Source organism: Pempheris klunzingeri, chromosome 16, assembly GCF_042242105.1.
Source record: "Pempheris klunzingeri isolate RE-2024b chromosome 16, fPemKlu1.hap1, whole genome shotgun sequence".
In the NCBI taxonomy this organism is placed as follows: domain Eukaryota; kingdom Metazoa; phylum Chordata; class Actinopteri; order Acropomatiformes; family Pempheridae; genus Pempheris; species Pempheris klunzingeri.
Genome location: NC_092027.1, coordinates 16,602,097 through 16,626,333, shown reverse-complemented (window position 1 = coordinate 16,626,333; position 24,237 = coordinate 16,602,097). Strand labels below are relative to the sequence as shown.

Sequence of the window (24,237 nt, the reverse complement as noted above, 5' to 3'; positions counted from 1 at the left end):
GGCTTTTACTCCGCACGATCTTCTCCTGCAGTCATTTTCCTTTTTGCTACTCATGTTCCGTGTAATCATATTCTGTGTTTTACCCTCTCTTTGCTCTTCACCTTTCTTCTTTTTGGCACGCATGCCTCTTCTCCTCTCGTACTTCCCTGCAGCAGCGGCACCCCTATCTCTTTCCTTTACCCTCCAGCCCTTTTCTCTCCTACTTGTACTGTTTCTCTTTCATTTCATCACCACCTGATGCAGTGGTGCATGAAAAATAGATGCCACACCACATTGTCAATCATCACTCTTTTCAGTGTTAAAAACAAGATCACAGCCATGTGGTGCAGCATTGTGAACTGCATATTGATGCCTCCTAATGGAGTTTTGCGCTAGCAGATGCTCCATAACAATTCTCAGTATGTTGTTATTAATTGTGCTGAAATTTACCACCTTAATAAAGTTTTTATAGATCAATTTTTATGCAAGGCTCCCTTGCCTGGTTGGGAACTGGGAGGAGGTGGGAAATAAATGAGGAAGAGGTATGTCGAGGGGGTGTTTGTTGATGAGGGAAGATCTTCCTCAGTCAAATAGTTTTGTGTACTTGCACATACTTGCACAAACACTGAAAATGACCTCATGTATTAAATTATGGACCTCTTTATGCTGTGAAAGTAGAGTGAGCAGTCCCATCATTGAGATTGGATGCAATCAAACAAGAACAACCACCACAGACAAACTAGAGCAATGTAGGACCAGAGAACATACTGCAGCTATAGCACATTTTAACCTAAGACTATATTTTTGTGAATCAGTGGGGCAGGCGAGCGTACGCAAGGTATGGGGATTAATTTTTTTTTTGTAACTTTGAGGTCAGAGGCATGTAACCCTACTGAGACACAGTCATAAATGTGGTGGTTAATAGCTAGTGAGTCACAAGCAATCAAATCCCTTCTTCTCCCTCACTTGAAAAACTCACCAACAGTTTGGTAATGCAGGAGAACAATTTGGTGTGACTGTTACAAACGCTTTTCCCGCATGGAATTGATGTCCTTGTGTGGGTAGAATTTAATTGTTATAAGCAGATAGACCACATTATACAAGCCACCAACAAGGAATACATTTGGTTGTTGCACAACAATTCAGTTTATTCTGCAGCTGCAAATGCAGACCTGTGTTTATATGTAGTAAAGTTGAAAGTTGAAAGATAAATATTGGGTGTCATTTAGCTTAATGGAATTCTTGTGGTCAGTCAGGCAACATATCATATCTGAAAAATGGATTGTTATGCTTTCAGTTGTAGTTTTGCAAACAGAAACGAACAAAAAAGGCGATTTCAAGGGTAAATCCCCATGATCAGGTGTTCTCCTCTTGGAACATGCCACATATTGCATCATTGCTCCCACATACTAAATGCATGGACGAGGGGCACAGAATATCATCAAATTACCAAATGGCTGCAGGAAAGTGGACCCAACTTTCCCAGACACCACTTCCTTACTCCCACCATGCCATCACTAAAATTAGAGCCCTTAATCACTTACTCTGCAGCTACACACTTCCTAATTAGAGTTGGGGTGGAATTACTATTCAAATAGGATTAAATTACTTCTGTGGCATTGACTGATCTTGCCTTCATTTTCCACTTTCTTGTCCCCAACTGTTTTGAATAAAAGGGTTAGGTTAAAAAAAGGCTTCCCAGACTGGAATTGCCTGCAACAGTTTTAGAGCACTTTTCTTTGATGAGAGAAGTCAGATAGTTTAATATATAACTTCAGGTGTTGTTTTTGCTTCTTGCATTAAAGTTTTTTAATGATGCAGTGGAAGCAGGGCCTGTGGCTATTAAAATGACACCAAATTCACTGCAGCAAGAGCCAACACTCCTTATAATAATTGAAACAACTAATCCAGGATTTCACAGTTGACGCACCTTGCAGTAATATACTATATATAATATATATATCCACATGTATAATATAGTACAGCTACCATATGTAGCACAAACATGAATTGTATCTAAGACGCCTGTTCTCTCGTCTCTTTTTCCAGCCTGTCTGGTACCACCACTCCAGACCTTGTGGTTAGCACCAGTCACCAGATGTGGCTTAATTTCAAAACAGACGACACCAGTGGCTCCCTGGGCTTCAAGGTGTCCTATGAAGGTAAGGATGCTTCAAACATTGTGCTTGTCAATCAGTGGGATGTCTTAGCTTGCCGAGTGTATTGTAAGATGTAACTCTTTCTTTGACAACCTCAGAGGATAAAATGTCTTTTTTAGTCGTTTACCCTTGTGTATTGTGACTCAAAGCTCAAAGCTGACATCACAGGCTCTAACAGAACATATTTTTGCTGCGGTTGTCTGTAACATTATTGTCCTACCCTGCAATCATCATCTTCATCCTAACAGTTTGAAAAACATCGGGGTCAGAAATGCTGCAGCTGTCTCACGTCAAACGTTTGTAATGAAGTTTAATGGCGTCAGAGCAAAAGACACATGGCGCTTGCTGCTATGTGAGCCCCTTCTGCCACATGGCGTGCTGCATCTACAAATGACAGCTAGATCACAAAGCCCATAAATGCAACATATACTGTAGCAAGGATTCAGTCTAAACAAGAACCGTCAGTGAATGAAGCTGCAAATAGCTGGTTCCATTGCAACTATGCCCAAATTACGCTTTTTGATATATTATTTGTGTTGTCTTTAATGCCTTGAGTGCTAATGAAGTAGGACAATAAAAGCACCTATTTTGGTAAAATCAAGTGGTCTAAAAAAATCAATGGGCCATTGATGCTGCCGACCGCACATTGCTGATGCATTTATCGCCTAATCCTTGTCCACACGTGTGTTGGTGCACGCAATTGTGAGCTTTGAAAACATTAATATTTTGACAGTTTGTGTTCACATGCATGTGTGAAGACACGACCCAAAAAAGGAGCAACAGTGTGTTTGTGAATCTGTATATGTGTGTAGTGTTTGTTTGTGTGTGTGTGTGCATGTGTGGATGGGGAGTTAGCCAGAGCTCTTCTACCAGATAAGTCTGCCATTTGCGTATCAGAAGCACAGCAAGTCTTCTCCCTTGCCCACAGATGCTTATTTTTCATCAGCAAAAATAACAGAGAAAGTGGAGCAGCATGCTGAACCAAAGTGTAATTAAAACAATGAGTTCTACTTAATGAAGGGGAAGAAACGCTTTGAACCACTTCACCTCCCAGATTGGAGCACCCAAAATCTAATTTGCATTCTCAATTACTTGTATTTTAAGCTTGATCATCAAATGTAATTGCAAACACAGTCATACCAATACACACACTCCCACCTGACTCATGCATTTGAGTGTGGGTTGCGCACACTCCGCAGTGTCCTCAATCTTTCAGTTGAAATTGTAATGCTGGCAAACAGAGTTCTGTGCATATCCTAATGCAAATGTGTAGGTCTAAACCCAACCACGGTCGTACTTTGTACTGACACTGAGCGTTTGAAACGTTTAGACTTATTTATACCCATATGCAAATGCTGGCACCGAAAGGACTGTAGCTGTCATTGAGGACACAGGTCATGTCCTTTGCAATTTTTCTACAGTATGAGTGGGTTTTTTAGAGCCTGTTCAGACTGCAGAGTGCTGAGGATAGAGAGTTTATGGTTGAAAGTTGAATGTGTTGTGCCAAGTGTGACTGTCTGTTAACAAAATATTATTTTCAGTGTTTGAACAGGGCTGGTACCCTCTATAGGATATGCAGGTGCTTCTATGTTTTGCTTAACTGCACAGTTACTATATTGCATTTACTTTACAACTGTAATTTGGTAGTAGAAATGTGGGCCTGTTAAGCCCATTGAGACATTGTATGTGATATTAGATTACACCAGTAAACTTGATTATTAAAGACCTTTTGTCACTTTAGGCCTGAGGAGATCGCAGTGTTGTAGTTGATAGTAATGTGAGTCTGAGTCCTATCACAATGCTTGGATTACTGCCAATCTGACAGGGACAACAAATATTCCATTACATCCAGTAGCCAATTTTTAAATGTTTAACGGGGATGGTCCAATGAGAGCACACGCACCGTGATGGTTTCAGTGTCTCTGTCCTGTTTTCTCCACTCACTGTAAGTGAATCTGGACAGAAAACACACTGAGAATCTATTATACACTATATAAATGTTATATTGTATACTACTTATTGTATGATATAAATGAATTGACATATCAAGTTGCTTCACAACACTTCTGCCAACTGTACGCACTGAAAAAAGCAATATGTGCTGCGACAGAGTTGCTTTCAGTTTTGTCCCTAATGAAAATAATGAATTTGTGAATGCAAAAGACACATCATCTGAACAGCCCCTAACAAAGGGGACGCAATTTGGTCATTTTGCTGACAAGGGGTATAGCACACCCCCACCCCCCTCAAACCACCTACTGATTACATCTCTTCCCTCATGAAAATCAAAGGCTGTTTCATTCACTCCTGCCTGTCCTCTTATACAGTGTACACAGAGATGCACATACACATCCACAGACACAGGTATAACAACAGACAAGCATGTGCAACACACACACACACACACCTCAAAGTGCTCTTATTTATTGCCTCCATTTTCCCTAAAGTTCTAATGAGGCAGAGAGGCTTTACTTGTGAAAAACACTGCAGGGAATTTGAGTTCTTCAGTGAACCTGTTACATTGACAACAACAAGTGATTGTGTGTGTGCTTTTATCCATTTGCACGTGTATGCATGCATTTTTGTGTCTGTGCCTGTTGGTGTGTTCTTTCAGATGTGGTTTCTTTTGGATCCTATACATCACAGTCATATATATATTTCCCCTGTAATTCTCTCTCAGGCCCACTTCAAAATTCACTTTCAGCATTCCCCCTTTTAAAGGTGACTTCCAAGCAAGATCAATTGGTTGTCTAGTGAACGAGGCTGCCTCAGGACAGCCATACATCCAAACAGCAGTGAGCTCTAAATATGTGTCCTAAATGATGATCATCATTAGGGCTGAGTATGGATTTATACCCAGCATCACCCCTGGTGCGGTTTAAAATCGTATTAGGCCCTGCCATCATTTCCTGGATGGATGAGCTTATTCGCTCTCTGTGTTCCCCCATCCGGATGCCTCGATAGGATGCCTCAGCATTCCCATCTGCAATCTGCAACCTCGGAAAAGTAGAAAGAAGACTGAGTGAGAGAAAGAGGGATACATAAATCTCTCGATAATGAAATTGGCGTGTGTGGTTTTAAGGAATGATGGGTGGTCATGGAGCTGTGTGTGCGTGTTTGCGTGTGTGTGTGTGTGTGTGTGTGTGTGAGTGTGTTTGTGCATGTACCTGAAAGTGCTCACGTCAGCTTCCCAAAGCAAGTGAGAACGTTTGTCACACTGTAAGGGGAGGGCTACATTTGCAGGGGGAGGGCGAGGGAAAGAGACAGATGAGGTAAAGGTTTGCTACAGCAGTGAGTAACATTTTGGGAGGATGAAGAGGCAGTAAACACTTCTTAGTGGTAAACGAAATCATACAAAAAATGAATGCGTGACGGGAAAATAGGAAAATCACGTTGAATTTGATATCGTGAGGTGCAGAAACTAGTCAGCTCAAAATGAACCCTTCACTGAGTCATTCATTGCCAACATCCATTCAGTCTAGCTAAGGCGCCAGACAGGGAGAATGTCTTTGATGCACAGTTTCAACAAAGCCAAGAACTACTGAATTAATGACGAGACCCAGGAAACTCTACAGTTGGAGATGTATTACCCAAGTGAGGTTACTGTTAAGGGCATGTGACCTTAAAATCAAGCGCTCTCAGATTGTTTTTATTTTGACATTTTCACAGTGCAGGGCAGCTCCAGAATGAATTCCATTGTTCAAGTATTTCCTCCTCATGTTGACCTCGGTTAAGTGTATCTGACAAAAAGTTGAACACTAAAACAGAATTCATTGATGCACCACCATCTTAGCAGACATCAGCTGATACTATTTCATCAATAGAACTGGCTACAGATTGTGTCAGGAGCAAAAAAAAAAAAATAACACATGAAGTAGAGTTTAAGAATATCAAACAGATGTTGAAAATTAGCACAAGACTGAGCTGTGGCAACGAGTGACAAAACCTAGATTATTTCTAACAGACATTGGATCTGTTTTCCCACATTTCCTCATTCTTAACAAGCTAACAGGATGCTATCGCAAAAAAAAAGATGTGGTGTTTTTTAACAATACTTTAGGATAACTATTCCTCCTTAGTTCATGTCTTGAAAAAAGCGAGGCTAAACAAATCTTGGATCTATTACTGCACTGAACACACAGAGGTTAAATCGATCCTCTGATTTAACTCTGGTTTGATGAAAATGTCAGTGTACCTGTAGCAAGTGGTGGAAATAATGTAGAGCGCATCCTATTCTGCATGTAATGGGCACTTTGTTGTTTTCCACAAGCTGAGAATTTATTTTCCTCGTCTACCCTGAGGGGAGAGGGTGGAGAAAGTGCTGCTGGAGAGCGCCAACATCCCACAGTTGAAAGTTGGCTGCAGAACAGCATTGTATAGAATGATTAGGGAAGTCATTTCTTTCCCGTCTGTATGGCTGCACATGAATGCACTATTCTTGCAGGCTTCCGCAGTCAGCAAAAGAAAGAAACAATCAAAAATAAACAGGGTATGGGGAAATGTATTTTGGTGGGCCGTGCTAAGACCTTTGTCCTGCCACACTGTAAAGGAGGACAAGACTACTGTTAGTACTGTTCAGTAGCTCAAATTTGTATTTCAGAGAAGCGGCACCATTTGATTTGCTTTGACGTAGAGCAGAGTGAGATCCCATCCTTCATATCACTCATTACCTATGATGTTGTATAATATCAATATCAGCTGGAGGCTACAGCCAGCAATAACCTTGAGTTGAGATTTCTCCTTTTCTGTCTCCTACAGGGCCACCGTGGTTGTATGATGCTAAACAATTTTCTGTTGAAGATATTCTAAATATTGAATTTATATCCATACTATGATAACTGAATTGAAAGAACCCACATTCATGTTTCTCCTCTGTAATCAATTGTTTATTATCAACATCACTTTTGCATTCTGAATATTCCTTTGTTTATTCTTACCTACCCAGAAATTGACCAAGGCAGTTGTGGAGATCCTGGAATCCCAGCTTATGGCAAACGGGAGGGGACAGGTTTTCGTCACGGGGACAGACTGTACTTTGAGTGTCTGCCTGCCTTTGAGCTGGTGGGGAAGAAGAACATCACCTGTCAGAAGAACAACCAGTGGTCGGCCAAGAAACCCAGCTGTGTTTGTAAGTTCTTGATTGCCTCTTGTGGTTCAGATTCCACACACGCAATGGGCACACATGCACAGGAGTATGACACTCTCCGTGTGGGTGCATAAATATGCATGTTTGTGCGGATGAGTGCAAGGAGGGCTGCATAATGAATGGTCAGATTATCCCTACAGTGTGCCTAGCAGAGGCTATAGATTTTGAAACAATAGGAGCGCTTATTAGTTAATTAACGCCATGAAAGACAAACGCAGAGAGAGAGAGAGAGTCAGAGGGTGAGGAGAAAAGGAGAACAGAGCTGACCATGCAGATAATGCCCACTGCTGTATTATTGAAGATAATAGGGTGGACAAAAAAGCTGCAGTACCTAGATAAACATCACTGAGCTGAATTACAGAGAGGTCGCTGGCTGTGAATTCGCTGGTCGCCGGAGTCAATTCAGCCACATAACACTGGTAGACATTGTTTATTTAACTAACAGTGAACAAACTTTTTTAGCCATGTACACACAATGCAGTATGTAAGAGCTGTGCACTGCCCACTCGTTTGTTTTTGAATGTGCTTGAGGTTTCAGAGATATTTATTTATATTCCTCAAGTATTCAAGTGAACATAATGTTCTTACCTTTTTTTACACAAATTGTGACAAAAGTGACTGAAAACCTCTAAACCTCACCAGCCCTTAGTTGCAGTGGCTAGTTTACTTACTGCCTCCTAGTAATATGTATGCTTTAGCTAATTTAGAGTTATAAATATTTTTTAATGATTTTTCTTCTAAACTGAAGTATTAGTTTGGAGTTGGTGTTGATATGGAGCTTGCAAGTTAAAAGGTAAAAGGAAATTTATGTTTTTTTTCTTCCACAAAATTGGGAGCAGCACTTCTCTTAAAAAGCCAGCCCACATGCAATTTGTAAATACAGTTTCCAGTGAAACATCCCTCAACAATCAGTAGATCCCAGCTTCTGGACCAATTAGCAGATTTAAGGAGAGTGGTTCAGACAACATAGAATTCACAATCCTTTTCAAAAACTATTTGACTAACCAGGCGGTGTGGTTATACTGTTATGTGAAGCATGACTCTTATCTTTTCATGGCCTTTACCCCAAATGTATTCAGAAACTGATTAGAATGGATAGTCTTGATGACATCTTCAGAACCTCTGCATTGTTTCAGAAATTGGAGCAAGCACTCGTGACAGACCGGGAGTGGTCTGTTTGTCGCATCAGATGCAGATATCTCAGTGAGGGAGAGCACCATCAGTGCTGCCTTTTTCATATCACTCCTTACACAAGCAGGTGCCTGTTTAGCCTTGCCAGACCACCATGAACAAAGCAGAAATTGTGGGCTGGCTTTGCAAGGGCAGCTACATCTGCCCTGTAACATGAAGGAATTGTGCTGCTGCTCGCAGGGCACACCCATTGGAGCAGCTGCGATCAAGTGACAGCCCTGACAGTAGTCAGGGGGGATGAGACTGTTTGTCATTTTCATTGCCAACACGTTCCTTTCAGCTAAATGTTGATTGAAGCAACATCAGTGAAATCAGTTTTTTTTTCTGGTTATGGGTTTTTGAGGCTTCTTTTATCCTCAAGCTACTTTTTGTTATATGTTATTGGCAACTTTCATTACTTTGATTTTCAATGAGCCCTTTGTAAGACTAAGGTTACAGTCTTTATATACCTATGTGCTTATATACCTTATTTGCTTAACCCTCCAGAGTCTTGGAGTAAAATGGCCGTTTTTTACTACTTTTCCTTTTTACCTTTGTGTTTCCCATTAAAACTGTTTAGCTTGCCTTTCTTTGTGTTTGTGTCAGATTCCGTGACTCTGAAGAGTTAAGCTAATAGGCTACACATTTGTGGTTATAGTGGTGTCTTTTGAAAGAGGACTTCCTCCCTGATCTGATAGATGTCTGCAGCATGTGGGATGTGAGGTGGATTTCCACAGGTTCAATAAAATATATCCAATCATATCGTCATGTACTCCTGCTGAAGTAAATAGAATTTGCCCCTTTTTTTCTGCCTCCGAAACAATACTTATTTTATGTTACTTTGTTTTACTTCTTTTTCTCTCTGTCTGTATCTTTTTATCACTCCCATAGTTTCCTGTTTCTTCAACTTTACCACTCCGTCCGGAGTGCTGCTGTCTCCCAACTACCCTCAGGAGTACGGCAACAATATGCACTGTGTGTGGCTGATCATCACCAACCCTGAGAGCCGAATCAATCTGGCTTTCAACGACCTCAGCATGGAGAAACAGTTTGACTTCCTCTCGATCAAGGATGGGGGAAAGGTAGTGTTGAGTTATAAGGTGTTCTCTTATTACTTTGAATAGCTGCCTCATCTACTGACCTGTCTATCAGTCACTGTGCGTGTTAGTAGGAGAGGCAGCCTGTACGATTATGTGCAAGAGCTAAAAACCTGCCAGCGTCATTGGTTTTGCCTGTTATTTTACCTGTCTGCTTCCCTGTAGGAGCTGTTTACTATCTGACTTGTCTCCCTTTTTAGTTCATGATACCTTTGGTCTCATCAGAAAATCTTTATCTGTTTTTGTCAGGCTGAGTCTCCTATCCTGGGTACCTTTTCCGGTGACGTCCTGCCTCCTTCGATAACAACTAGTGCCCATGTGGCCCGACTGGAGTTCCTGACTGACCACACCTATACAGACAGAGGCTTTAACATCACATTTACAAGTAAGTATTGAATGTTACTTCAGAGCAGATAAAGGGAAGTCTTTAAAGCTTATCACAGAAGCCCGCCCAGACTGGCTGTTTTCTACTCTAGATTGTTTGTGCACGCGAACAGTGTCTGTGTCGGTGCCTGCGTCCGTGCGTGTGTGTGTGTGTGTGTGTGTGTGTGTGTGTGTGTGTGTGTGTGTGTGTGTGTGTGTGTGTGTGTGTGTGTGTGTGTGTGTGTGTGTGTGTGTGTGTGTGTGTGTGTGTGTGTGAGTGTGTGTGTGTGTGTGTGTGTGTGTGTGTGTGTGTGTGTGTGTGTGTGTGTGCGTGTGCGTGCGCAATGGACCTCATGAATCATCTGCCATATCTATGTGCCTGTCTCCTACAGACCGCATAAAGTCTTCCACCCATCAGCGACACATTCTCTACACCCGCACAGTCGCATAGAGAAATGACAATAAAAAAAAAAAAACATCTTTATTGTCTAAATAGAAACTTGACATCTAAATAAAACCCCAACAAAGATGCAGCATCCTTACCTGACAGATACATTGCGGCAGTGCTCATTATATTCTATTTTGGGTAGCTGCTGACTTCTGAGGAAATTCCAGATGGGTTTTATACTCTGACGCAGTACACGTTGGCTGCATGCTGGTAAACCCATTTCATGGATATACTGTACCGTGAGGGTTTGGCAGAAGGATTTTTGCATTCATTGTATATGCACTATTGTGTAATGAGCCTGATCTTTGCATTCTTCCACATCCCAAAATAAATATCTCTGCACAGACTGAATAACCCTAACCCTATAAAGCCACAAAGCTATTTCATGGACAGTAAAGGTGCCGTTGGGGAGTTTGTCTCAATGAGACTTGGCACTAAAATTAGTTGCAGTGACACACTTTAATGCAAGCAATAAAATGTTACTTTCTACTTTTACAGTTTGTTGTTTTAATATGATGTTATTTGTTCTTCTGTCCCTGACTTTTAAAGTATTGTAGAGGTATTAATCTACTTCAGAGAATAGCATTCATTTTTGTAGTTTGTTGTGGTGTTCATTGTATCATGCCCATGCAAGTCCCCAGCCCTTATGGACTAAAAATGTAATTCCAATGATGAAACATTCACGTATAGCATTGTATTGCAAACAATAAACTATATCTCCTGTCCTTCAGAAATGAAAACCATGTAGCCCTTTAACTCAACATATAATGAGCAGTAGAAAATGAAATGGACTTGATTCTTAAGCTCATCTATCTGTCCGTTTCTTCTAGTAGTGTTCCTGTAATGTATCTGTGCACATCTGTGCTTTACATCCTGTTGGGCTCTGCTCTGCAGTCATTTTCCTTGAGCTAGTATATTCATAACCTTGATCGTTAAAAAACAATTTGCACTGAGCATCATAGTGATGTTGCCATAAATGATGAAAATACATAGTAGATTATTTATGAAAATTAAAGTTTTTATCTCACTTATCCAAAATGTCCCAGTGTCCCAGATCCTTCTAGTGGGCCTCTGTTCAGGCTGGATCATCTCACAAAGTAGTTTGTCGTTATTGTAGCAGTTCAATAATAAACGAGGTATCACACAACCTTCCTTTTTTTTTTTTTTAACTTTATACCTGCCATGTCGCAGACCATTCTCATTGGCATTAGAATATTTAGACGAAATCTATAACAGAGATGTAGTCATTTAAACTAGCAATCATTTTAACTAGTTTACTGCAGGGGCTGGTGTGTGAAATTACAATATACTTCTATATAGGCAGATCCTATATTCAGCTTCTAGTTCTTAAAGCTATTTCAGCTGTAGCTGAAAAAACATACCAACGGTCTGCCTTGAATACTTTCACACCCTGGCTCTAGCTCATTAGCAGACATGTCATCAACCCAACCCAGGTGCTTTTGTAAAGCCACAATGTGGACAACACATGGCAACTAATGCATTAATTAGCAAGCTAGATGAATAAATAAATAACCAATGCAGCGTGGTGAATGACTGTCTAGAGCAGTTAATTGAAGATGGCGGTTAGTTCCTGAGAACGATGTCATCTAACTGCAGGACTGTTTTTAGGGGGTTGCTGGGCTCGGCGGACAACTTCCATCATTCATGTTAATTAAGGACATGCCAAACTGTATTGAGGGGAATTTTTGGCACGTTAATAAATAAGATGATCGTGATGGATGAGGTATGCCTGGCACTCTGTTTGGGTCCAGTGGATACAGAAGAGGGATTCGTCAACACCTACATGTGTCACCCACCTGCGTGCGTGTACCAGAGTGAGAGCGAGAGAGTAAGTGAGAGAGATAGTGGCGCAGGTGATGTATTTGTTTACATGCCTTGTCCCAGGGTTAATGCCTCTTCTTCTGTGACTGCGTTTCTTCGTGGCCTTTCTAACTGGTCCCTACTGGTAGTTTCACAGGGAGACCTGATAGATAAAGTTTTGAGGATGTATGAAAAAGATTTTCCCTGTTTGTTTACTCCACCTATCATTCAGCAGAGTCATCTGGCGCTGATCATCTGCATATGTTGTGGTTTCCCACCCCCTGGAATCACTGCAGCAGTGAGAATCAATGTGACTCACTAAGTGAAACAAATTTCCTCTCGTTAAATGCAGGCATTGCTAAATGCTGATTGTAGAAAAAAAAAAGTTTTGTCAAGAAACTTGGGTAATTATTTCAGAATCTCCAAGGAAATTTGCATCTTTGCACAGAAAATATAACATGTGACAAAGATTAATACCAGCAGAATTACAAGTGACCGCTCTTTGCTTTTAAAAGCATTGCATTAAAGAAAGCTGTGCTTTTCTTTCCTTTTGCTTCTCTCACTATCACCTCACACCTTTGTCTTTATCGTCACACTAACTCCATTTCCTCTCTGCATTTCCAATAGCCTTTCGCCACAACGAGTGCCCTGACCCAGGTGTGCCAGTTAATGGGAAGCGCTTCGGCGAGAGCCTTCAGCTGGGCAGTTCCATCTCATTCCTGTGCGAGGAGGGCTTCGTTAAGACCCATGGCTCGCAAACCATTTCTTGCATTCTCAAGGACGGCAACGTGGTGTGGGATAATGCAGTTCCCCGCTGTGAGGGTGAGTTTGGGAATGACATTTATCTAACTTGAACATTTTAGTAACTTCTATTTATCTGGTGGCAGGAGATGAAGCCTCTTGCAGAGGACACATATGGGTGTAAGAAAAATAGCATCCTTAGATTTACTGACACAGTTTTTACTCTTAGCTGTAAATTGGATTTATTCCATGTTTTTAATCCAAGATTACACACAAGGCAGTTATGTTTGAGCTGGAACAGTCAGCTGTGTGGCTCATAAAAATCCAGATATCACCAGGGTAAATATGCAGAGGATGAAGATGGTCGTGCACATCGGTTCTTCTCAGAGCATCTGTCCTGTGGAACCTCATTAGCTTGATGCCCACTTTGTTATAGCTTATAAACAACTGGTATTAACCAATGAAACAGACACACACAAACAGTGAATGTACTGATGCTGATGAAAGAGAAGACCAGAAATCAATCTAAAAATGGATTGGCTGCTTCTTCTGGGTTGCATTAATGATATCAAAATGTCATAAATTTTAATGTTAGAGATCCAACTGAAAGATCTGACTAAAGGGTGGTGCTTGCTGGTGATGATACAGAAGTATGTGCTATCTGCTGCAGACATGTTTGCACGAATAAACTATCTCCAGCAAAGTAGGGACACCCACTGTAGCTGGCAAAACTAAGATAAACCTAGAGGTTAACCAGCTAAGGTTCTTGGACACCAGCAGCACAGCACATTAAGAGAGATGGCTAGGACTCTAAGGGGCCTAATCAGGTTCACTATTCATGATACGCAAAGGAGAAACCATTATTAAAACATGTCACTTCCCCCTGTGTGCCACAGCAGCTTTGTACTGTATTCCTCTGGGACCATCTATCATACCGCTGCGTTTGTAACGTAATGCGTTTTATAGATGTCCTTCAGTATGCTGAGTTGGCTGATTAAATCATTCCACTTCAAAGGGAGCGAGGAGCTGGCACTGTAACGAAGCCCTCTACTGTGCCTGTGTGTTCTGGTTAAGGATAGGCAGTTAAAGAGATGCAGTAACAGAGGGTATGGGAGAGGGGTTGATGTTCTCAAGTGTCTTTTGTGCTAGCGATCAAAGATGTTCCGTTTACTCTTGTTTGGTGCAGATGACAGCAGCACCTTTGTAGGAGGGGTGTGATGACAGATTTAAAGACAGCAGCGTAGAACTGAAACATATGCATACACTTGAATATGTAATGGATGCCCCCGTGCACCCATGCACACAGACACACGTGCAATAACACATATGTTCCTGAGAGAAATGGTTAACCTTGAAGAGAGCCGTCACCAATTTACATTAGATGGACCCTGGCAGTAACAGAAATGGGATGAGCCCCAGCTGATGCATGAGATCATCTATGGACATTGTCATACATCAGCTGGGAAAGACATGCATAATTCAATCTCTATTTTTTCTCTCTCTCTCTCTCTCTCTCTCTCTCTCTCTCTCTCCCTCTGTTTCTTCTCTCTCCCCGTTAGCCCCATGTGGAGGGAATCTGAAGGCTCCCAGTGGGATCATACTCTCCCCGGGCTGGCCAGAACTCTATAAGGAGGCCCTTAACTGTGAATGGATCATAGAGGCTCCTCCAGGCTACCCCATCAAGATCATCTTTGACAAGTGAGCCACCCAGATAGCCGCTGCTTTTGCGTCACTTTTTTTTCTTTTCTAAGAGCAAGATTTTTCTTGCTTTAGTGTACCTCCTCGCAATTTCAACACGTGTGCATTTCTACCTCTCTCTTTAATCCCCTCCTCCGTCTTACCTTTCTGCTAGTGTAGTAGATCTAAGGCATATTCACGTACACCTCTAACTACACTAACACTATGTTTTATTTAGTAAGTGCTCATATGTACGCATTTGATCCTTTCATTTGATACCCCCCACTCCGAAGATCCACAGATAACCTTTCTTGTTTATACGCACACACACATATGCACAAATACACATAGACACAAAGAAACTGCACGATACCTGCAAGTTTGTAAATGTAAATCCATATATCTAAGTGGAGATGGTCTGTCAAGGGCGACCAGAGAGACGGGAGAGGAAGTAATTTGTCCTTATGTTCGAGAGGGAGACATACAGTCACATGATCAAACGCTACATTAGCGTTTCACTAAGGCTTGTGAGCTCATCTCATCCTCACCCCTGCCAAGGCAGCACGCCATGCAAAATGAATACAACATAAATGTTTGTTGCTCTTTAATTTTTATGTAACATCAATAAAATATCACAAACCGCTTCATTTAGATGACATGCTTCTGAAACTAAGCAATTTATTCATGGCTTTGAAGATGAAGTAGCTCTAGCAACAAAGACGGAAACACACAACGCATTGCGCGCGCACACGCACACGCATATGCTACACAGATGCACTCACCAAAGTGTGCCAAATGTCTCCGAATTTTCTAGAACTGTGCAGATCAGACATATTTAAGTTTAATCCTCCTGCTTTCATAATGTTGGTTAAATGCGAAATATTCAGAGCTAACTTATTCATACTCTCGTCAAAATCTTGATTCAATTATTGAGTTTCATTTAAGCATCAATCGCTTTTGTCCAGTCTGCATAGAATGCAACTTTTAGGATTTTAATAGCATTAACATTTTATCATTCTTTTTAGCTGGTCGTATAATTGGTTGATTTGTAGATTTCCTTATTAGTGCTGAATTTCACTTGTGTTCGCATTTTACCAAGAGCTAATTAACCCACTTGGGGGCTTTAAGGCAAAAATTAACTGTATGCCCCTAATTGAGTCCCTGTTTGTGGTCATTTGGTTGGAATATGGAGTATAGTCCATCTTAATTTTGACACGTTGCCCTTCTGTTAGACAGGTAATGATGTAGAACTTGCCTTAAGACCCTTATCTTCTCAGTTGATATTCAGATTACGTGGAGCATATTCCCAAACAAATTTGCAGAAACCAACTGACATACAAGGAATACATGACCAGCGGGCCTTTCGTGGTCTGGAGCCTCCGGACAGTCGCTCACTTTGTCTGCTTGCATCCATCATATTGTAGACCTGACTTAGCACTTGTGTAGCTTTATATATAGACTCAGATCCTTATTATTATTATGTGACAACTTTATGTAATGCACTTGTAGTACATTACAAATACTTTGTTTTTTTATTTTTATTCGAAGCATAAAAGGCTTTGTTCAAGTTATTTCTCTGTTCACAGGTTCCGCACAGAGGTCAACTATGACATCCTTGAGGTGCGCGATGGACGTTTTCCATCTTCACCTCTAATTGGTAGTTACCAAGGCACCCAGGTTCCCCAGTTCCTTATCAGCACGTCCAACTTCCTGTATCTCCTCTTCTCGACAGACAAGAGCCACTCTGACATTGGCTTCCGCATACGTTACGAAAGTAAGAACGTACAGCTATATATTCATTCTTGGTTGTAATCACAATCTCTGCAGGCTCGTCAATTTACCATGAAACCATTCTTATTAGAACACCTATAATTAGAGAGTAAATGGGTTGAGATTATTCAGATATCCCTGACTGCATGCGTATGCACAGACGCACGCGCACACACACACACACACACACACACACACACACACACACACACACACACACACACACACACACACACACACACACACACACACACACACACACACACACAGACACACACACACACACACCTTTCCCACACACCAATCTTTACACACACAGTAAATTCAGCTCTATCCTTGTTTCTACCTGTGAAGCACACACCGGTAACCTTCTGCACTTTCTTTGTGGTAAATCTCTGCAAAGCTTCAATAATTCACCATGAGCACTACTTAGGCGGAAGCTATGCATGCTGGAGTGCGAACGAGTGCTGAAACTTCTCATTGGTTTATTCCTGCTGAAAAAGTAAATTATTTATCAGGATTGCTTTGGGAAAACAAAGTGCCTTTTAACCATTTTTGACCTTTCTTGGCCAATACAAAACAGGTCGCAATTCGTAATTACACTGCAAGCAGGTGGGTTTTCAGCGTATGTCTTAGATCATGTGTTGCTTATGCTTTTGTCTCTCTTTCTCTCTTTTTTTTTTTGCCTCTCAAGCCCTGCAGTTACAGTCGGATCACTGCGTGGACCCTGGTATACCTGTGAACGGGCAGCGACATGGCAATGACTTCTATGTGGGCGCTCTGGTGACATTTAGCTGTGAGGCAGGGTACACGCTTAGTGACACAGAGCCATTAGAATGTGAACCCAATTTTCAGTGGAGCCGCCCCCTGCCTAGCTGTGATGGTACGTTCCATAATATTGACCTAGAAATGAATAGTCTCCTGCCAGGTTTCCTCCTATTCATAAATGGGATTAAAGCTAAAGTCATTGTTGTATGTTGTTCCTGGGAAAACATGAGAAATCCTTTTGAGCACTTTGCCTCATATTGCATCACGTTTAAATCGCTATATATCTTTGAGTTATTATAAAATCCATATAAGATGATAACGTTTCTTTCAACGACTTTTATTTTCGACTTTAAAAGTTTCTGCCTCATTTCATCATAAATGTTTTATATGTATGATGGTGAGCTTACCCTTTGATGTTTCCCCTTTTCCTCATCTGTAAATGCTTTTACAGTTAAGGACAGTATTGATTTCTGCCCACTCTGTAATGATATTGATGATACCAGTCTCTCCTTTTTATGCTGTCTTGAAGGGCACCTCTTATAAAATGTGTTTTACCGCATCGCAAATGCACATGTTTTTTGGGGGAAATTAAATTTCTATCTTCATCCACTTTGTATTGCCCTCTCTCTGATTTTGCCTCTCTGCTCTCCTCCCATTTCTCTCCTTCATCCATCTTCTGCCGTTTCCATTTGCCTCACGTCGCCAGCATTGTGTGGAGGTTATATCCAGGGCAACTTTGGCACCATCCTGTCACCTGGCTTTCCAGACTTTTACCCGCACAACCTGAACTGCACGTGGATAATCGAGACCTCCCATGGCAAAGGTTAGCAGGGAAATCCGGTGACAACACATGCAGCAGTCAAATTCAATTTCCTTTACAACATCATTTCCCCCTATTGAGTGGCCTTTTTTATTTTGCCGAACAAGCTCTCTGCAAGACCGGAGTGCTGAGAGGCTGGCCTAGGGCTACAGCGCCATGGGACGACTTTCCAGTCATGTCACCTTTGGTAGAATGCCCACATCAAATTGACATAGCCTATTTGCTGATGCTCTCTCTGTGTGGGTGTAATGTCTTTGATAAGTTGTAGGGGAGGAAGATAGGGAATTGATGCTGTATGAATTACAAAACTGAGAATATTGAATATCATCAACACTCTGGCCTGTCTCCAGTGAATATAACATTTAGTTATGTAGTTAGTGTTTTTCCTTACTTCATTGCAAATCCAATTTGCGAGAATGTATTTTTTAAACATATATAAAGTGATGGGAAAACCAAGACTTCCAATTTACTTATTCAAAAGTTTAAAAAAAAGCAATGGAACTTTCCTCCTCTTTTATTCAGGTGTCCAGTTCACCTTCCACACCTTCCACCTCGAGAGCCCCCACGACCACTTGTTGGTGACGGAGAACAGCAGCTTTTCTCAGCCTCTGTGGAGACTGACGGGCTCCACACTGCCTCCACCTCTCAGCGCAGGCCTGTTTGGAAACTACACGGCTCAGATCCGATTTCTCTCTGACTTCTCTGTTTCTTATGAGGGATTCAACATCACCTTCTCCGGTAAGAATGGATTTAGTCATTGAAAATACTGAGAGGCGAGAAGAGCAGGAAGAGAAGAACAGCTGAAGGTGCTGCTCACAGTACAGAGGCACGCTAATCATTTAGAATAGATTGAATCTGAGAGGTTGGGAAAAGGAAAAGAAAAAGGTTAGAACATTGAGCACTAAAGGTTTATGTTGAGAGTCTGGCTCCTGAGTATGGATCAGAGACTTATTTTGACCTTTTCTGTTTCAATAGGTTATTGACACAAACAGAAACATTTAGTAATGAGGAGGTCACCATAGACAAGAAACAAATAATAACCCAAGTGTCCTAGAAACATGTAGTTACAGCTGCTCAAGAGTGAATAATGAAATGGTTAACGTCAAGAGAATTGATTAAATTTAAATGAACCAATTAGGGCAGAGCACAGATGGCTCTACCTACTGAGAACATCATTTCACCTCCCTCGGCTCTCACTTGATCTCCCTTGATTTGAACACTAAGACGTAATAAAAAAGAAAATTACAAAATGTAATAGACTGTTACTGACAGACTGAAATACCAAATATCACCCATTTCAAAAAATGTTAAATATTACAGGTGGGATGAAAATCTATGGCTGGATAATTGGAGGCCTGAATGTAGAGATGCATTACTTGAAATGGCCCCTCAAAGGCGCCTGATGCTTCGATTAACTAAAGAACGTGTTGTGTTGGTTAGGTGGGATCTGAGACGTTGATCAGGGTGGAACATTTCTCAACCTTTCAAAGCATGACCGAAGACTAATAGGTTCAGTTTACACTTTAACCATCGACAACGCGTGGACATCATAGGACAAAACAAACCAAGCCACAACAAAAACACACATCACAGTGAACCCGTTATTTTTATGCTCCAATGCATCTCTGAACACAGTAACTTCACACCATTTCTTTTTCTTCTTTCTCTGTCTTTGAAGAGTACGATTTGGAGCCATGCGAGGATCCTGGAATCCCACCCTTCAGTACCAGAAAAGGCCTGCAGTACGGAGTGGGCGACGCTCTCATCTTCTCCTGTTTCCCGGGTTACCGACTGGAGGGTCCGGCGAGGGTGATTTGCTTAGGGGGCAGGAGGCGGGTGTGGAGCTCCCCTCTGCCAAGGTGTGTTGGTAGGTGGTCACATGCTTTATTTTGACTTTTGTCACTCCCCCTCTACCCCCCTCACAATGCCATTTAGCCCCATTAGCCTTTTCACACACACCCACCCATTAAGAAATGTACAAAACTCTCAGTCACACTGGAAAGGAGGCATTTCCCTTTAAATTCTCCTCATTATCATCACTCCTATCCACCCACATTTTGTCTCTTGGTTGGATAGCTTCCCAGGCAGCCTTTTTGACTTTGTCCAAATTATATAGAGCAGTAGCTCTAATGAGGATAACATTAAAGAGCTGAAATATGTTAATTATTGATGTTGCTTGCTACTAATGCCTGGGAAACATGACAAGTCATACAGTATGTTGATTCAATGGTGCTCCAAACCTTACAAGATGGATTAGTTTGTTGAAAATAAATTGTATCCTTATGGTCCTAATCATAGGTAAAGCGCAGACCATGGTAGTAATTGACCTACTTGTGTTTTTTTCAGTATATCCAAAATGCAGTTTAAAAGTAACTGCATATGGGAGATCACTTTGAACTGCTAATACTGGCTTTGTTTCTAAATGTTTGTCTTGAGTATTTAAACATATGTCTAATATAATTGTGTCTACATATACTCGACTATTTTGCCCCTTTTCTCATTTCCCATTTATCTATTGGAATAAAGATTCTGGTTTATAGTGTTTTTTGGTGCTTTTTGCCTCTAGATGAATCAAAATCTTTAACTGTTGACAGTGATGACACAATCATAGTCAGCCTTACTTTAGAAACTTCTACAAATCGCTCTCAAGCAGTCCCATCACTTCACCCCATTTTACCTCACTGCATTCATGAACTTAAAATTCTGGGTACATTTGGTCATTTAAATTCTGGCAGCTCTTTTTCTATAGAAAACTTTGCCCACTTTTTTTTCACTCTTTCCCTGATGTGATTCAGAAAAAAGCTATTTTCAAATGGAGCCGAAATTACTGTTAATCATATTCAGATTGCATTGTGATTATGATGATGTGCCTCTCAACATTCAGGTATAGTCACTGACCGTATCTCTCTTCCCATCACCTCTACCATCTCCCTATGCATGACAGCATGAATAAATCCACGCTGAGTTTCAAGCATATAGCGATTGACATGTCCTCTGCTCTCTCCAACACCACCACCTTCTCCCTTCCTCTCTTCTTCTCTGCTCCCTCTCTTTTTCTCTAGCTGAATGCGGCTCATCCGTGACTGGCATGCAAGGGGTGCTGCTCTCACCCAACTACCCTGGTTACTACAGCAACAACCACGAGTGCATCTACTCCATCCAGACGCAGCCTGGCAAAGGCATCCAGCTACGAGCACGAGACTTCAGACTGGAGGAGGATGACATACTCAAAGTAAGGTCATGGGGGGAGTCATACCCTCCCCGTGTGTGCATGTAGTAGGGCTGCACGTTGTATCCATTCAGTATCAGCATTTTGATCGGCACACGTGCGATAGTCACACTGCTGGACATGCAACACGACATCAAGTAAGATAAAGTCAAACAGGTCATGGTACAACTTATTTGCTACTTAATACAAAAGGAAAATCTGCATGGTTCTCATTTTCCATGACTAATCTGTAAAAGTCCGTCTGATAATGCATAATTTAGTCCACTTTAAGGGTTCTTGGGTACACAAGTTTGATCAGTTCCCAGTGTGCTCTGGTGAAGGGGTGTACTTCATCAATTTATCAAAAAGCCAGTGTTGACCATAACCTGAAAATGAGCACTTCCTTTTTTGGTTGTTTCACAACCTGATCAAGTGCACGTCTTCACCAGAGCACATAGCAAACTCATTGTTGTACACACATATCACCTGGTCTGCGCCTGAATGTAGAGGAGACCATATCGCACAATGCACACACTAAACGTGCAGTATCCTGATCTGTCTGTACTTGGACATTTATCATCGCCAGCCAGAGGTCCGTTTATCTTCCACCACGCAGATTAAACCTACATTTGAACATTGTTAGAAAAGGTAGATTACCTGTAAATAACACAACTGCAGCACACAAATCAGTTTGTAAAGTTCATCAAGAAACATGCTGCTTTTCTCAAATACCTCTCTACATGTTCTCTCTCCACAGTCCTGATGTCTGATATCTGGAGGGCTGAATCAGATGTGGTAGAAGTAGGACGGGGGGTTGTTTTGTTAGAAGAGGAGAGACTTTAAAGTACCCACGTGATGAAAATGATTGGAAATTGTGTATCTGTGCACGAATGACACACTGCATGCATTTGCTGAATATCCTGAATTCTTTTCATATTGCAACGTATATCACAGAACAAATGATATCGCAAATGAAGTTCCTTCTAACATCATGCAGCCTTAGCGTTCAGCCTTGTGCTATATGTTTGTGCAGACCTGATCATCTTCATTCAGATGCTCTCTCCCACCCTCCCTGTGTCCCTTTCAGGTCTTTGATGGCAGCAGTAATAAGGCTCGTCTGCTGGGGGTGTTTACAGGCAGCGAGCTGCTAGACACAACCCTGAACTCCACCTCCAGCTCCATGTGGCTGGAGTTCATCAGCAATGCAAATAACACCAGTAAAGGCTTTGAACTGCACTTCATTAGTGAGTAACACTCTTATACACAAACACACACACACACACATTTCTTTGCATTTAATATTTGCATTTTAGTATAGTTTGTTTGCTTTCCAACCCTCCTTGTTGCCACATAAAAATCACTTTCATGCTTTCTTCTTCAATATCCTCCTAATCCTAGTACTGTTCTTCCTTTTCTTTCTCTCTCTCTCTCTCTCTCTCTCTCTCTCTCTCTCTCTCTCTCTCTCCAAGGTTTTGAGCTGGTGAAATGTGAGGATCCAGGTGTTCCCCAGTTTGGCTACAAGCGGGAGGACAAGGGTCATTTCGCAGGGAGCACTGTGTCTTATAGCTGTGACCCAGGCTACACCCTGAAAGGCCCAGAGGTGCTCACCTGCCTGAGGGGGGAAAGGAGGGCATGGGACAGCCCCCTCCCACTCTGTGTCGGTGAGTCAGATGCTCCTTGGAGTGGTCGCAGCAGTATCTGTTTATGCCAATATCATTTTGGGTGCTCATTACCTGTCCTTACATCAGTGTCGGGTCGTGTAAAAGAGCATTGTGCTGTATTACAGTATATTACAGTATTTATCAGAGATTGCTTTGCTGTTGCACACTGCTAATCCTAACCAGTTTCATTTTTTTTTCAGCTGAACTACAATGTCTGACCCAGTTCCCCATCCTTATAACAATGTGAATATTCCAGTGCAGGTTTAGAAAAGCTCTGTGGTTTGTTTTAGCTCTGCTATTTTGGGGCATTCATTTGGTTGCATTCCCAGCACCTTATTCAGCGCATTATCTCATCGAAAATGACTGTGCTCTATTTAGCTCCTCATATTCAAATTGCATCATGGTTGCAAATCCCCCTCTTTCCCCCTTTTTTTTTTACCAAATAAGACTCTTCCCATATCAACAGCACACCCAAGCATCTAAGCAGGTTGTTAACCGCCTGGCTGTCTGAGGTGCGGAGACTTTTAAAGTCAATGGTATGGAGATAATATCTCTGGGGGTATAGCCATCCGATGTTTTTGTTTGGAGAGTTCAACTGCAGTTCACCTCTCACTTGTTGCCAGCTGACACAAACATAGTATTCTTATTTTCAAAATTATTAAACTGAGAACACACACACACACTCTCTCTCTCTCTCTCTCTCTCTCTCTCTCTCTCTCACACTCACACCACCTATATGGTGTCATGATAACAAACCCGAAGCAATTTTTTCGGATCTTCTCCTGGGCGACATTTTGACAGAGTGTCTCAGAAAGCAGCCAGAAGCTCAGTAAAGAAAACAGGCAGGATGTTGTTCTTTGACATCAGCCAAGATGATTAGAATAATATTGCTTGGCTCTCGTTTCAACCCAACTGACAGGTAATTTCATGTCTGGGTACAAACAAAATTCAGCATACTGTATATCTCCGAACACGTTTGTCCTCCCCATGCCCCTTTCATTGCAGGCGATAGCCGAGCACCCGGGGAGAATTTGGGAGGGACTGCCTCCATTTGTAATAGTGGGATAATTTCCTGCCAGCGAGAACACACTGAACACAGATGAGAGGGATATAGTGAACAGGGGAGGAAAGAGAAAAAATGGAGTTGAAAACAGTAGGGACAGTTAATGCACTCAAAGGCATAGAAAAGGGAACTTGCAAGGTTGAAACATTAAGCAGCTCTTGGTTTGACACTGCTGTTAACTGGGTTGTATGCTATTGACACTAAATATTACAGTGCATGTGATATGTATGTACATAATTACATACAAATGCTTTCTACATGCTGATAGCACATAGTTTGTTACTTTGGTAAAGTCAACCCTTTGTCTGTTCACCGTCATGATCACCGTCATGTATGTTGAAGCTGA

The 24,237-nt window shown here is 41.6% G+C and overlaps 1 protein-coding gene across 1 annotated transcript in view; it reads left to right on the top strand.

Moving 5' to 3' along the window:
• The window catches only part of csmd2 (CUB and Sushi multiple domains 2), a 218,311-nt gene that overhangs the window by 111,708 nt on the left and 82,366 nt on the right, over nt 1–24,237 (top strand). The window contains exons 12-25 of the mRNA XM_070847122.1: nt 2,029–2,141; nt 7,084–7,266; nt 9,346–9,536; nt 9,801–9,936; nt 12,811–13,005; nt 14,484–14,622; nt 16,188–16,375; nt 17,066–17,254; nt 17,846–17,962; nt 18,482–18,697; nt 19,638–19,826; nt 21,022–21,191; nt 22,255–22,411; nt 22,637–22,828. Coding sequence (XP_070703223.1) covers nt 2,029–2,141; nt 7,084–7,266; nt 9,346–9,536; nt 9,801–9,936; nt 12,811–13,005; nt 14,484–14,622; nt 16,188–16,375; nt 17,066–17,254; nt 17,846–17,962; nt 18,482–18,697; nt 19,638–19,826; nt 21,022–21,191; nt 22,255–22,411; nt 22,637–22,828 — 2,375 coding nt within the window. The remainder of the gene's footprint in view (nt 1–2,028; nt 2,142–7,083; nt 7,267–9,345; nt 9,537–9,800; nt 9,937–12,810; nt 13,006–14,483; nt 14,623–16,187; nt 16,376–17,065; nt 17,255–17,845; nt 17,963–18,481; nt 18,698–19,637; nt 19,827–21,021; nt 21,192–22,254; nt 22,412–22,636; nt 22,829–24,237) is intronic.